Source organism: Balaenoptera acutorostrata, chromosome 2 (genome assembly GCF_949987535.1).
Source record: "Balaenoptera acutorostrata chromosome 2, mBalAcu1.1, whole genome shotgun sequence".
Lineage (NCBI taxonomy): Eukaryota > Metazoa > Chordata > Mammalia > Artiodactyla > Balaenopteridae > Balaenoptera > Balaenoptera acutorostrata.
The window spans coordinates 96,637,509-96,652,232 of NC_080065.1; the positions used below are offsets into that span (position 1 = coordinate 96,637,509).

Below are 14,724 nucleotides of genomic sequence, written 5' to 3' on the forward strand. Positions count from 1 at the left end.
GCTAACTTTCAGCCCAGGAGGAATTCTTGTTTCTTTTCTTTCTTTTTTTTTTTTTAATACATTTATTTATTTTATTTATTTACTTTTGGCTGGGTTGGGTCTCCGTTGCTGCACGCGGGCTTTCTCTAGTTGTGGCAAGTGGGGGGCTACTCTTCATTGTGGTGTGCAGGCTTCTCATTGCGGTGGCTTCTCTTGTTGTGGAGCATGGGCTCTAGATGCGCGGGCTTCAGTAGTTGTGGCACATGGGCTCAGTAGTTGTGGCTCGCGGGCTCTAGAGTGCAGGTTCAGTAGTTGTGGCGCACGGGCTTAGTTGCTCCGCGGCATGTGGGATCTTCCCGGACCAGGGATTAAACCCGTGTTCCCTGCATTGGCAGGCGGATTCTTAACCACTGCACCACCAGGGAAGTCCCGGAATGCTTGTTTCAAATGCTATTTTCTGGGGACTTGAGGGCTTTTGGTGAAAAGTAATGCAGTCTAGTCATGGTTTAGATAGTCCAATCAGTGTTACTAGCTAGAGTTGTGATCCTAAGTGACTTCTTTCAATTTTTTTGCCTTTTTCCTCATTTGTTAAATAGGAATAATAAAATCTGTTTCTTGAAGCTTATGAGATATATATTGGAAGATTTTTACAAGATAAAAAGAAAGTACAGCAAAAATATGTGAAAGTATTATTATTTTTAAATTCAAACACTTTGATCATTCTTTTCATGTGTATTCCCATGAATTCCAGGGAACTACAACATTTGATGTCTGAAGTGTCTGGCAAGGGTTTACCTTCTTGAGTATCTCCACAAGGAGAGGAAGTAAATCACTCCAATTTTTTAAAAGAAGAACTTCATACTAAAGGCAAAGAGCCTTCTGGCTTCCAATCAGCTGTTTCTCCCTTTGGTCAGCCTCCTCCTTCCATCTCCATTCTCCACTAAGTGGTCAGATGAGAAGGGTGATGAGGTGAGGAAAGTGCCTAATGAGGGTTCCCCAAACTATAACCCTGGGTATCTCAGGTTCTATTGAATCCTGAAGTCTGAGGATGACAAATCCCACTGTAAGGGGACAGAACTTGGCTCAGCTGTCAAGGTGCTTGAGTTAATTTCAAAAATAGATTTAGTATGTATAGAATTTTGTTTTAACCATGGCACAGTATCAAGGGATATTTAAATCTGGAGACTTTTTTTGTTACTCCATGTCTTGAATAAGGTGAGCACTACCTTCATATAATAAAATGGTGTACGTCTGTCAGCTTCTTAGAGCATGTTTCTGCATTTTCCCAGTGTTATGGAGAATATCCATTGATTACTTTAATCAGTTTTTAAAAATTCACAATTTCCCCTTCTTCTTTGTTAAGACCAATTAGCTAACACACACACACACAAACATACATGGGCACACACACACTGGGACTTTTAAATTCCTTATACTTGTTTTGGAACAGCATTTACCACTCGTATTATTTTTAAAGTTTTGCACCACCATTCAGATAAGTTTTAAGGCAAGCAGAAGGCTAATTTTAAAATATGTTTCATATGGGTCTGTTTTGCATAGTAGGATAATCTGAATAAATCTTCCTTTGAGACATTCCTTCCATTTATCTCTTTGTTTCTACAACAGCCAGCTTGTTCTTCACCTACAGGAGGGCTAACTTGACTTTTCCAGGGACTTTCAATTATTTCTAGATGCTGGGCAAAATACAAGCCTGAGATCACCATGATTTTCAAAAGTTCCTCATCTCTTACATTTGTCCTTTATCTTTCAAATGCTATGTTCATCATTATGTTTGATAGAGTGACGTAAGTTGGAAGTTATCCTATATTCACTTTTATGTTCAGATTTCACAGTTTGCTAAATATAAACCTATTTTTCCTCCTTTCATTGCCAATGTCCCCAACATCAATGGCTCAGTTCTTGATGTTTTGTGTTACTTCCTGAGACTTACTGAATTCTCAGATATGAAGACACTTTTCTGAACATATTCTCAGTGTGGGTTTCTCAGTGGTGGAGTGGAGAATCCTCATCTGTGCTGCCTTCAGCAGCTGTGTAAATACAGCTGGAAACTTGCAAGTGGACAGCGTTGATTGTAAATTGGTTTCCTTATGTGTTTTGGAATGCTGTTCTGAGAACCATGAACCCTGAATTTCAGATGAGTTTCCATCACTACAACTTTCATATACATATTTAATATTACTTTCTGGGTTTGGACAAAGCCTTGCCCTTAGTGGACATGTTACTTCTTTAGGCTTAGGCTCCTTCTTGGACTTTCTATTTTACAATATCCTAAAACTCATAACAAACAGAAATATTACAAATCCTTTAGTCTTCTGGATGTTTGGGGTAAGGCAGGTGTATTAGTCTACTAGGGTTGCCATAACAAAATACCACAGACTGGGTGGCTTAAACAACAGAAATTTATTTTCTCACAAATCTGGAGATCGGGGTGTCAGCAGAGTTGGTTTCTTTCAAGCTTATCTCCTTGGCTGGTAGATGTCCATCTTCTCCCAGCATCTTCACACGGTCTTTCCTTTGTGTGTGCCTGTGTCTTAATCTCCTTCTTATAAGGACACCAGTCACATTGGATTAGAGCCTACCCTCATGAGTCATCTTACCGTAATCATCTCTTTAAAGACCCTATCTCCAAATATAGTCACATTCTGAAATACTGGGGGTCAGGACTTCAATGTATGAATTTTGGAGGGGACACTATTCAGCCTATCGTAGGAAGGAAGCAGGAGGAAAAGGGAGGTAGTGATAAGAAAATTACTCAAAGCTTGCTGTTGGAGTATTGAATGTATGAGTTCTACACTCAACAGGTACAGAACTGAACTTATCATCACCTCCTTCTCCTCCCAAATCCACTCTCCTTCTTGTGTTTTCTGTTTCAGGAGGGACCATCGTCATCTAAGCAGTCACAGAGCCAGAAACCTGGAATCATCTTGGACTCTCTTCTCCAGCTAATCCCCATTACTCTATTAAAACCCTAATGAGTCCTGCAATTCTACCTTGGAACGTATCTTGACTCCTTTCCTCATCTCATTTCCCATGGTCTCTACCTTAATTTGGGCTATTTATAATTACTCACCTGGATTACTGTAATAATCCCCTAATTCATCTTATTTCCTCAATTCTGCCCTTTCTTCCTACTAAAATTCATCCTCCAAACTGCTCTAAGAGTAGTCTTTCTAGGAAAAAAAAAATCTGGTCATGTCACTTTCAGATTGAATTTCTTTAATGGTTCTATATTGCTTTAAGCATAGAATTCAAATTTCTTAGCTCTAATATGCAATATAATTCTTTCCCTTCAGTCTGATGGTCACATGTTCATTTCTGGATGAGCGTTATTAGATCCAGGCAATCCAATACACTGATTGGCTAAAATAATTAGCATCTACTCCTTAGGGTCATCTTCCCTGGAATCATGGGCTGGATGGGGGAAAGATGGGGCCCAGGACAAAATCAGGGTTTCACTAAGAATGTGGAGGAGGAAAGAGACAGTGGGTGTCAGGCAGGTAACCAGTCATGTCTTCAGTCTGTTCCTTCATGGAATTTGCAGCCTAGTGGTGAAGACAGAAAAATAAAGGCAAAGTTACAGGGCAGTGTGATAAGGACAATTGTGGAGTTTTGCACAGGGTGCACAGCAAGCATGAAGGCTCCTTTGTAAATTAGACCAGGGCTTCAAAGAAAGTTTCCTAAAGGAGGTGATACACAACCCAAATTTGTGAAAAATGAGCAAGAGTTAACACATTGAAGAAGAGGAAAGAGGCATTGTGGCAGCAGGAACAGCAAGTGAAAAGGCCCAAGAGTCAGGCAAGAGTTACTAGGGAGCCACACATCGTTTGGGTTGACCAGAGAGGAACTATATATGTCATATAAGTTTTATTCTATAAAGTTTCCGATAATACTTCTATTGTATTCTATAAAGCTACTGTGTATGTACTGCTAACTAAAGGCCAAACACGGTACGCAATTCCACTTAATACAGCACTCTGGGGTTAAAACGTAAACCCCAACCGAAAGATGAAGAAACTCAGACTAAAAGGCTAAAGAACTTATCCAGGGTCATATAGACCTGGCTCTAACCAATTTTATACACAGCCTTTCACTTAGAATTCAACCTCATGAAACTTGTTACCTCAAGCAATGACATAGGCTGAAAACAAATAGAATTGCAGGAACATACATTTGGATATATTTGAGAACCAGATATCTAAGAGAGATTGAAGGAAAACCCTGTTTCTAAAGTACATCTTCTCTTTTTGACCAAGTCCTCTGATGGACTATTCTTTGGCATACATGTCAGGGATAGAACACAACGGTCAGTTTCTGACGCAGGGTTCTTCTGTCACCTGGCTGTCACCAGTCAGCAATCAAATTTCTTAGCTCATGATCTGCCCCCGTCTCTGCTGGAATGTCTCTTTCCCCCTTCTTCAATTTGCTGCCTTTTGTTCATTCTTCACAGATTCAGTTTAAGCATCACCTCCTTTAGGAAACTTTCTTTGAACCCCTGGTCTGGTTTAGAAAGGAGGCTTTGTGTTCACAGTGTACCTTGTGTAGAACTCTACAACTGTCCTTATCACAGTGCACTGTAACTTTGGCTTTGATTGTTTCCCTACCCCCTCACTCCAGTCTGTAAAGTCCAAGATAAGGACATTGCATTCTTCTTTTTCCTCTTTCCTAAGAAAACCTCAGTTTTGTTCAGGTCTCTGTCCCTCCTGCATGTGGTCCACATAGCTCAAGAGAGGCTACCTCTTTCCTCTCACGAATGGATCTGATTGTTTAAGCCAGTGATTCTCAACCAGAGGTAAGTTTTCCCCTTCAAGGAACATTTGACAATGTGTGGACACATATTTGGTTGGCACAGCCAGGGCTTGCTACAGGCATCCACTTGGTAGAGGCCAGAGATGCTGCTAAACATCCTACAATGAACTGGACAGCCCCCTATCCCCTCCCCACTGGGCCCCTTGGCCCCATCAAAGAGTCATCTGGCCCCAAACATCAGAATACTACTGAGGTTGAGGCACTCTGGTTTAAGTCAGTGTTTGTGTGACTTTGTTTCCTGACCGTTAATGGCCTAGGGATGAATATGAACCATACGGATGCAAGGGACTGATATACCATGAATGGGAAAAAGATGGGATGATAAAGCTAGAAAGCTGGATTGTGGTTACGTTGTGGCAAATTTTAAGTGGAAGACTAAGTATGGTCTTTGTACTGTAATGGAGCAGGGAGTAAGTACCGTGGTTAAAAAGTATTTCAGGCGAGTGGGTCTACCATGTCACCTGCAGGATAGATGGGAGTGGGATGGAGCGTGACAGCCAGGAGCACCTGAGACAGCTAGTGCTACATTTCCTGAGTGAGGTGACATGGTGGGTGGTCCTATTTAGGTCCCTAGTGGTTAGTGTAGTCTCCTACACCCAGAGGGACTCAAGAATGTTTCTTGAATAGTTGGTTTGCAACTGTTTTCTGGAACACAGTAAATAGATTATGATTCTGACCCAGTGTTCTTATTACTTAAAAAATCTGTGTCACCTAGATGTCTGTGATTACACGTGAAGAAAAAATAATGTTTAATAAATTCCAAATTTCCCTGTGTTTTGAAAGGACATCCTCTTAGGTAAATTTTGCATAAACACTAAAGGCAGTTTGTGTGTGTGTTTGTGTGTGTGTAGAAATGTTTTCTTGTAGAAGTAACTTTGAACATACTTTCCTGGGATAGATTTTTGGTTCATGTGGCAGTGCCCTGTTGGGTTTCGAGTCTGACTCTGAGGTGAATGCCCAAGATCTCAATGTTGGGGTACCCTTTACCAGCTTCCTGGGGCTTCAGACCTGCAGAGGCAGCCCCCAGGCTTCTGCCGTATCCCACTGCCCCGTTTACTCCACAGACCTGCCTTCCATCACTTTCCTGGCTGGTGAACACTGGCCCTGAAGGCATTAGGGAAGTTCACTGAGACTTGTTTTTTCCCTTTGTTCCTAGTAATGGTTCCAAGGTAAGTTTTTTTGGCAGGAAAACGACTGTGATGTTTTAGATTAATTCAGGGAAGCTCCTAGTGGACCCCTTAAACATCGCACCCACAGGCAGCCTAATCAGTACTTGCTGCTTTGGTAGTGTGCAAGGACATCTATAGTCCTGGCAATAAGCTTACAGAGAATTTAGTCTTTATAATTGAGTGTAAAACATTGCTTTTTAAGGTGTGCTTTTCTGTATTCAAAAACACTTAAGACTAAAAAATAAGACATTCTATAAATATATGTTTAATAACTTAGTTTTCTAAGTCCACCCCCCCTTTCCTTTTGATTGTTATAATGGAAAACATTGCTTTCAGTGATTAGAAGTAAAATGTTGATGGCAAATTTAAAAGACATTATGATCCTTTATATCTTTTTTCTCTTGGCAAAGCAATTTAATTAGGAAATAATCTTGTCCTCTAACATCTGACAATTACCATAAAATTATATCCCGTTTGGTTGGCAACAAAACCAGTTTGTTCGAATCTGTAGCAAAATTTTGAGCTTTTACATTACTGTGAAAAGACAGTCAGATTTTAAATAAGAAAGATAAGGTTTTTTTAAAAAATCAGAAATGCAAAGAACCGCTTCTAAAACGCAATCTCCAGTTTTCAAAAGTACGATTTCAGTGGGGCTGAGAGTGGGGAACCTACTAAATCCTTCAGGGAAGGAGAAGGGAGCACCTGGGGAGGGTGCTGATCACATCAGAGCTCAGCTCTTGTTGCCTGTGCACGCGTGTGACTGTGTGCACGCACGCGTGTGTGTGTGTGTGCCTGCGTGTGTGCGCGCGCGCAGCCACAGGGCCGCTGGGGTGCTCGGGCCGCGGGCTTCCTCGCGGCCGGGAGCGGGGCGCGCGTCCTCGGCTGGGCAGACCCGGGTCGTGCGCAAACGCATGCAACGCCGGCCCTTTGTGTGTCTGTGTGGCTCCGCGCCGCCGCGGGCACCATTTTCTGCTCCGCTCGGGACAGGCACATAAAAGGGAAGGCGGCTGCCGCCCGTCGCCGTCCTCTTTCCCTCAGATGCCCTCTGCTGCAGGTTTATTATTACAGTACGGGCCGCGCCGCCTCTCCCCGCGGCCTTGGCCAGCCGCCGGGCTATGCAGCGCCCTGGCCGCCTTCACGCTTGGCTCGCCCCCAAACCGCCTCCTCCGCCTCCTTATTTGTCTGAAAAGCAACCGCACGTCCAGGCGAAGTCCGCCGGGGCGACAGAGGCCGGGCCGGCGTGAGTGCGCGCCGCGCTGCGGGGGGCGGGGCCGGGGTGGCGCGCCTGTCTGCGGGCCCCTTTGTCCCCCAGGCCCGGGCCAGCGCAGTGGGGGCACCGGGGTGCCGAGGGCCGGGGCGCGCGCTCGTTGGCCGCTCGCCGACCGGGCCCCGAGTCGCCGATTCCTGCCGAGTAAGCAGTCTGGCTCCGCCGCGGCAGCACAGTGGCAGCAAGGCTGGGGCGCTGGCGCCGCACCAGCCCATCAGAATTAGCTCATTGTTCACTAGCACACTAGCAGCAGAGAGAGGGAGAGAGAGAGAAAGAAACTGACTCTTAGAGAAAGAGACACACACTCTTGGAGAGAGAGAGAGCGCGAGGCAGGGAGACCTTCCCCTCCTTTTTCCAAGGCTGCACTTCTTGGAAGTGAAGCTGGTTTGGGTTTTGTTTCCCTTCCCCCTCCTCCCTCCTCTTCCTCCACCCCTTTTCCCTCCCCCTGCCCCCTCTCCCCATCCCCCAGCTGTCTTTCTAGCATGATACCCTTTTTCATCCACATTTGTGTTTCAGGTGTAGAGAGGAGAGAGTGAACAGGGAGCGGGGCTTTTGTCTGTAAGTATATGCCATTCCCATCCCCGGCCGGGAGCGCTGCTTTCTCTTTTGTGTCGATTTCTTGCCGTTGCTCTTAGCTGGACCCTTCAACCCTGCAGAGTTCATGCTTCTTCCCTCTTAATTTTAAAGAGCTGAAGCGTGTACTTGGAGAAATTCTGGCATTTTGGGTCCTACTGCATTAAGGCTGGAATTTAACTTGGGCTTTTTTTTAAAAAAATGCACAAGTTAAGAGGGAGAATTCTTTTGCGAAGGGGTGGGGTTTTTTGCTTGTTGGTGTGGTTAATTTTTGTTCTTCTTGCTCATAAAGCATTGTTAGGAACTGTTTTGTTTCTTTTCATTAGATGCACTTTGGTGCATGCAAGCCTCCCCCCCGCGCCCCCCCCCCGCGCCTTTTATAAAATGAATTTGTGTCCCTCCATCCTTAGACTTTATTACTCTTCCAAAGCTGCTGTCGCCTCCAGGGGTCTTTCCAGGCATTCGATCTTGCAACACTTTTTTTTCTGCATTTTCTTATAAAGCAGTTGAACTTCAGGGGAGGGAGGGCTTAAAAATAACTGACTGCTTTTTGCTTGATGATGATAATAATCTGATTTGCATTTATATGTATCTGTAATACCATTATAGGAAAACTCGAAGAGCTTAAGATACCCTGTTAGAGAACTTTTAGTTTCTCCATTCATCTTAATTTTTGTCTTAACTTATGTTAACAAAAGAACTGTGTTCTGATGACACAAAGGTTGAGAGGAAAATCACTGCAGCATGTACATTAATGTTTATTTGGTTTAGGGAGAAGGGCATAATGGTGTATATTCCTGACTTTTCCCCCTCAGTGTAGTTTTTTTTTTTTTTTTAAGCACGGAAGGTTATGTAATGCAGTGCCATTTCCAAAAATATCCACTCTGAGGCATTACACTACGCGGTGGAAGGCTGATTCCTATTCTGCTGTCTTGATTGCAAATATACTGCCAGTAGTATGTCTGGGAACAAAGAGCAGCCAGAAAACAATCTATTTTTATCACTTGGTTCTACTTTTAAGTTTGAACTCCTGCAATTTAAAGATGAACCCAACACTAAGAATAGCCCAGGACTCTGGGAAGCTAGGTACCAGGGATTCCTTTGTCCCCTATTTAAGCCTACAGACGGATTGAAAAGCTCTTTCAGAAGCCCCAGTGGTTACAATAATTTGCATGTAACTTAGCTTAACCACAGAAAATGGTTATTTGTCTGTAGCCTCTAAACAGGCTTTCTCATTTGCTGACCTGTGGTATGGCAATTTGTCTACTGTATTTAAACATATTTTGCAGGTTGGTTGGTCTCCTTGGACTGAAGAGAGGGAGGGTGCAAGGCCAAGACTGTTAAGGATTCTCAAAATGGTAAGCATTGGTCATCAGAGGAGATTCTCAGTTGCTTTTTATCAGTCTTTATTCCATATAAATATCAACCACCCACCTTCATCCTGCCTGAACCCTCCATTGTTCCTACCCCATCTGACCTTTCAAAGGTTCTGTCTGTAGCCTGGGGAGCTTTGCAGTACAGCAATTTATATGAATTGGATGTGGTGAATTAGGGATTAGGTCTTTGATTTTCAATCGTTTTGAATAGAAAACTGAAATTCCTCTTTCAGAAGTGACGATTTATTTAACTCCAACAACAGAAACCATTCTGTTCTTTAAGAAGAGTGATATGTTGTGACATGCGTGGAAGAGGTGGCAGCAGTAGGGCTCAAACAAAGCAATGACTCTTCTATTAGAGATAGCCAGAACTTATCCCCAAAAGTAGGAGTCTGTGTCCAGCTAATCCAACAGCTATAGGGTCTGCTGTCTTTGAAAGCATTATATACATAGAGCATGGACTTTTATATTAATACACTGTCTATTGTATCTCAAACATAATTAGTGTTTTTTTGTTGTTGTTGAGTTATAACTTCATTTATGAGAGATATCTGCTCAGTTTTAGAAGATAAGCATGTTATCCTCTAAATGAAAGTGTAACTATTTCTGATAAGCATTATGATCCACAGAGGAGGCAGTTAAGTGTTTGATGACTGATTAAAGAGATGAAATACACATTAAAAACAGTTGAATAAGTGTATTAATTGTCTTTGAAAAATTTCCTCTATGGAAATAAAGTTGAACTGAAAAAAAGAACAAATGTCATGAAACTTTTCACTTAAGTACAGCATGTCCTACTGCAGATGTTTATGCTCTTTAAAACACCTCTTTGCCACTTAGAGTGTGTGATTTCCAAATTTAGTTTTCATTTTTTCCTTTAAACGAGGGAGGAATTTAATGAATCAAAATTGAATCCGATGTACTTGATGTTTTCTTTGAGAACAATCCAAGTATAAGCTTCCAACGAGAAAAATGAATCAGAAGCAGTTAAATGAATTCTGTTAATAAGTAAGCTCTTATTTTTTGTGTATGCCTCACCTGTCATTTCAACAGGTGGGTGTCAAAGCACCTAATCAAATAGATCTTGTTTGGACGTAGATTGATAATGACCAAATTAAAGAACTTAAGGTAGAAGGCAAAAGGGATGAACAGAAAATTAAACTAATCAGTAGGTTTTGTGCAAATGTTTCCTAACTCCATATTAAATTCCTAACTAGCCATTGTCACAGAGTTCTAGGATGGTAATAAAATAAACTGCTGCAAAGTATTTTTGTTTATTTAATTATCTTTTACCATGACTGGCCACATCATCTTGTCTTGTAGCTCTTTATCCCAGAACCTTACCCTTTGTGTCACCATAGGTAGACCATGAAGATTCATGTGTATTGTGATATGTCAGGTGACCAGTTTGGTTGAACATCAATTTGACCACTGACTCTGCCAAAACTAGCCCTATAGATCAGGCTCAAAGAGTAAATATCATGTTTCCGTAGTAGTGAGCGGAGTGAGCTTTGTGGAAGGCAAGCATGTGTGCCAAAGCTGAGAATAAAAGTTGGAACGATTTGCATGCCGAAGAGCAAATTCGAATTATTACTACATGTTGTCAGTTTCTTACAGTTGTCATTTACGTATGGTGGCAGAATGAGAAATCACAATTTGTTGCTCTTGGAAGGATTTTGAGTCATGGAAAAATTCTCACAACTTTTTGGTGATCCTTTCATCAAGATGTCAGTCCCTTTTGGCACAAGCCCATTGCCTGAAATGAAACCACGAACAGTTATTGTCGGTGGGTGATTCCAAGTAACTTTCTAGCAATTCTCTTATTCCAGGAGGTCTGAGGTCTTCAAAGTCTTTTCACATTCTAATGTAAAAAAAAAATGTTTCGGTTGTGTTTTTTTTTAAACTGATATTAGAGAGGTCTTATACCTCCTTTTGTCCTTTTTGGAAAAATGAAGTTATTTTCTTTCCTTGATTAAAATGAATTACTTTGCTGATCTCTGTAACTGGCTTTTTAAAGACTTGGCCCGTCTACAGTAGAAACTAGTGCTAGGGAAGCAATAGAGTTAACACCTGGCCACCTCTAGGAAATATACAAACATGCCTTTTCTGTTAAATGTGTATTTCCATTTGCATAATTTAAAACATTAAAGAGGATCTAATTTCAGTGTATTTGACCTGCTTAGTAAGGGGCTTATTCCAAATACAAATTTATAATCAGCTCATTCCAGAGTGAGAAATTAACTAGTAGACTCCAGAATTCAAAACAGAGTGATTCAATATTTAGACATTTGACATACCCTAAAGTGATGTTTCACAACGATAATTTGAAGGCACTAAAGAATACTAGTGTGCCTTTTGCATTATCAAAAAAATACAACTGCTTTGTTAACACTACAAGGCATTAATCACATTGTATTCTGTGTAGGGGACCCTTTGGGCACAACTCCAGGGGGCACCATTTACATAGACTACAGTTCATCTGGGGTTGTGCGTTTTAGGAGGACTGTTAAAAGTTTTAATTTTGAGTGTGGTTTGCCTTATCTTAGTTTTCTAGAATGTTTTTTTTAATAACTCACCCCTTAGCTTTTTCAGTTTTCTAGTAAACATACCTTTTTCTAGTCCCCCCCCACCCCCTTCTTTGCAATTAACAAGATATTGTGAGTCTGCAGAAATCTTCAGCATTTCTTTAATTTATATTTGGCTTTTTGTTAAATTTAATTTCTAAGATTATATTTTATATGGGTTCTTGGTTTTTACTTAGCTGTTTTATTTGAAAGGTACTTGCTTCAGGTACATCACTGAGAAGAAAATACTTCAGCATGAGCAGATGGGTCTTATTGAATAGTTTGAAAAACTAAATTATTTAATTCAATGTCAAGAGTAAGTCCTTATTTTCAACATGACTACTCTCTGTGCTGTATACTTGCCTCCAAGTATGGATGTACCATGGATTCACAGTGGCATAAGCATGGGCTCCTTATGTTTTAACAGACACCTAGGAATTGGAACAATTTTAGATTCTCTCTAAGACCGATGCTGAGCTTTTCAAAAAGATGAGTTGACTCCATTGTACCGTTCATAGAGCTCTGCTTTCTGTACAGTCTGTGAAGTGGCATTCATGGGCTTACAAGGAGACTCTTTCAATAATCTCTCCATTAACATAAGGTTTCCTTGTTTAAAGAAAAAGACAAAGATTGCGGAGGGATGAGGTCCTGTTGGTAGCTGTGCCATTGGGTTTTGGAATGTAAATTTACAAGTTGCTTAGTGATTCTTGATTGTGGAGATGCTGAAAAGTACCTAGGAGGGTAATTTTAGATGGTACTATCTTCTCTTTCACCAGGCCTTCTAGCACACTGTGAGGGGAGAATTGGGAATTGTTTGGGGAATGAGGACAGTAGGGATGGTCTATCTGGGTTTAGCCCCAGTCCTGCTTCCTCTTGAACTAAATAGATATTTCAGGCAGGAGAAGATATTTAAGCAGAAATCCTGGAATAAACAGTTATTTAAAGCACCATTCTATTTTCTTTTGTTTGTTTCTTCTATTTTAACCTGATGCAATTCTTAAAAATTGGCATGTAAATCAGATCTTCATAAATACACTGAAGGAATTCACTTTATTTTAAACCCTAAGATGAATACTTTAAAATCAAAAAATACACTTCTAAAATATGAATACTTTACTAAGCCAAATGAGTAACCTCCAGATTATGAGTCTTATACATCGTGTTCACTTACATTGGACCGACTGGGAGCCTTGGAGTGAAGTACTGTGGCCTCCTTGCTCTTGCACATATTTTTTTAAATGCTTTTTCTGGCTGGAAAGTCTTTTAAGGCCTTATTCTCACAACCAAAGTGAAATGGAGGGTTGAGATAATTATCTGAATAATTATGCTTAAAACAAAAAAAAAAGTTGATTTTTGTCTGATTCATCTTGGCTATTCAAAATGTTGCTGGAGTGAGGTAGGAGTGGGAGGGATTTGCCTGAATTATCTGAATAATTCCTTTGTTATACAGGAAAAGACTAGCAATAAGGAAATCTTACCAGCAAATCCAATTTGAATATACCAGAAAATATATTACATGTACATGGACTGTGTCATCTTAGTTGATCAAGATATATTTAAAAAATTCTAATTTTAAACCACTCCTTTCTTTGTACTGGAAAACAGGTTAACCATAAATCTCAGCCCACAGCTGTAGAAATTATGGTTACTAAAAATATTACATATTGGTTCTAAATTTATCTGAAGTGGGTATTTCTGGACATATTTTGCACCTAAGGACAGCTTCAAGAATCTCTCATCTCAGTGGTTTAAAAAACAGCAGTGATCCTGAAACTGATCTATTAGCGCATGACAGTATTAGCAGCTCTAATGGTTTGGGACTTAAGCATTAACATGGCTCTCAACTAAATTCTAAATATCAATTCAGTTATTAGTAGCAATGACATGGTATTAACCTAGTGTAACACTAGATTATACTCTCCTGCATTATTTGTTAGTTGGATCACATACATTTCTTTCACTGACCAGCTAAATTATAGGCTCCCAGAGGGTTTATAAACTTCATATACAGTGCTTAATAAAGTATTAAATATATGTTAGAAGCCCAGTAAATATTTGGTCTATACATGCTAATATCTATTAAGTTGGACTTTCAAAAAATTCATCCTTAATGACTTAATCTTGTTCAGTTTTGGTGGACTAGAAGTAATTTGTATCCTTCCATTCTTCTGAAGAGCTAGGAAGTTGAAGTGAGTGTAATTTTAGTTTCCACAGCAAATTATTTTCCTTTTTTTTTTAATGTACCTCAATGGCATATTGATTTTTTTTTAAATAAATTTATTTTATTTTATTTTTTTGGCCGCGTTGGGTCTTCGTTGCTGCACACGGGCTTTCTCTAGTTGCAGTGCACGGGCTTCTCACTGCAGTGGCTTCTCTTGTTGCGGAGCATGGACTCTAGGCACACCGGCTTCAGGAGTTGTGGCACGCAGGCTCAGTAGTTGTGGCTCGTGGGCTCTAGAGCGCAGGCTCAGTAGTTGTGGTGCATGGGCTTAGTTGCTCCGTGGCATGTGGGATCTTCCCAGACTGGGGCTTGAACCCGTGTCTCCTGCATTAGCAGGCAGATTCTTAACCACTGCACCACCAGGGAAATCATCCATTATTTATTAACAGGAGAAGAAAATTGTGATTAAGCCATAAAGCCACTTGCCAAAAAAGAATGGCTTGCAATTGCTCACCTTTACCAGCGTTTAGAGCCACACTCTGAACAACCTGGTACGATGCTAGCTCTCTAGGTTTGATCCAGCTGTGGTACTCAAAACTCACAGCAGCTTTTCCTGCAGTCCTAAAAATCCCCTCTGGGATCCAGGAGGACCTTTGCTCCCAGTATTGGAACTTTAAAGCCTTTACTTATTTCCAGTATAATCTCATTCTGTGATATTATGAAAATGGTCCCAAGAAAACAAAGATGCCATGTCTGAAAGTACTGAAGAAAATGAGAAGAGTTAGCAGTAGGGTTATGTATATATTCC

General features: G+C 40.9%; 1 protein-coding gene across 3 annotated transcripts in view; it reads left to right on the forward strand.

The window, feature by feature from the left end:
* The first annotated feature begins 4,770 nt into the window (after window positions 1–4,770).
* NREP (neuronal regeneration related protein) overlaps window positions 4,771–14,724 on the forward strand; it is a 31,523-nt gene continuing 21,569 nt past the window's right edge. Inside the window, exons 1-3 of one of the 3 annotated variants that reach the window (XM_057540664.1) lie at window positions 4,771–4,789; window positions 7,759–7,800; window positions 9,105–9,173. In XM_057540664.1, the coding sequence (XP_057396647.1) occupies window positions 9,171–9,173 (3 nt within the window). In that variant the 5' untranslated portion in view covers window positions 4,771–4,789; window positions 7,759–7,800; window positions 9,105–9,170. Of the gene's footprint in view, window positions 4,790–7,279; window positions 7,387–7,552; window positions 7,572–7,758; window positions 7,801–9,104; window positions 9,174–14,724 lie in introns of those variants that run through there. The other 2 variants (XM_057540663.1, XM_057540662.1) reach the window with 2 other exon arrangements.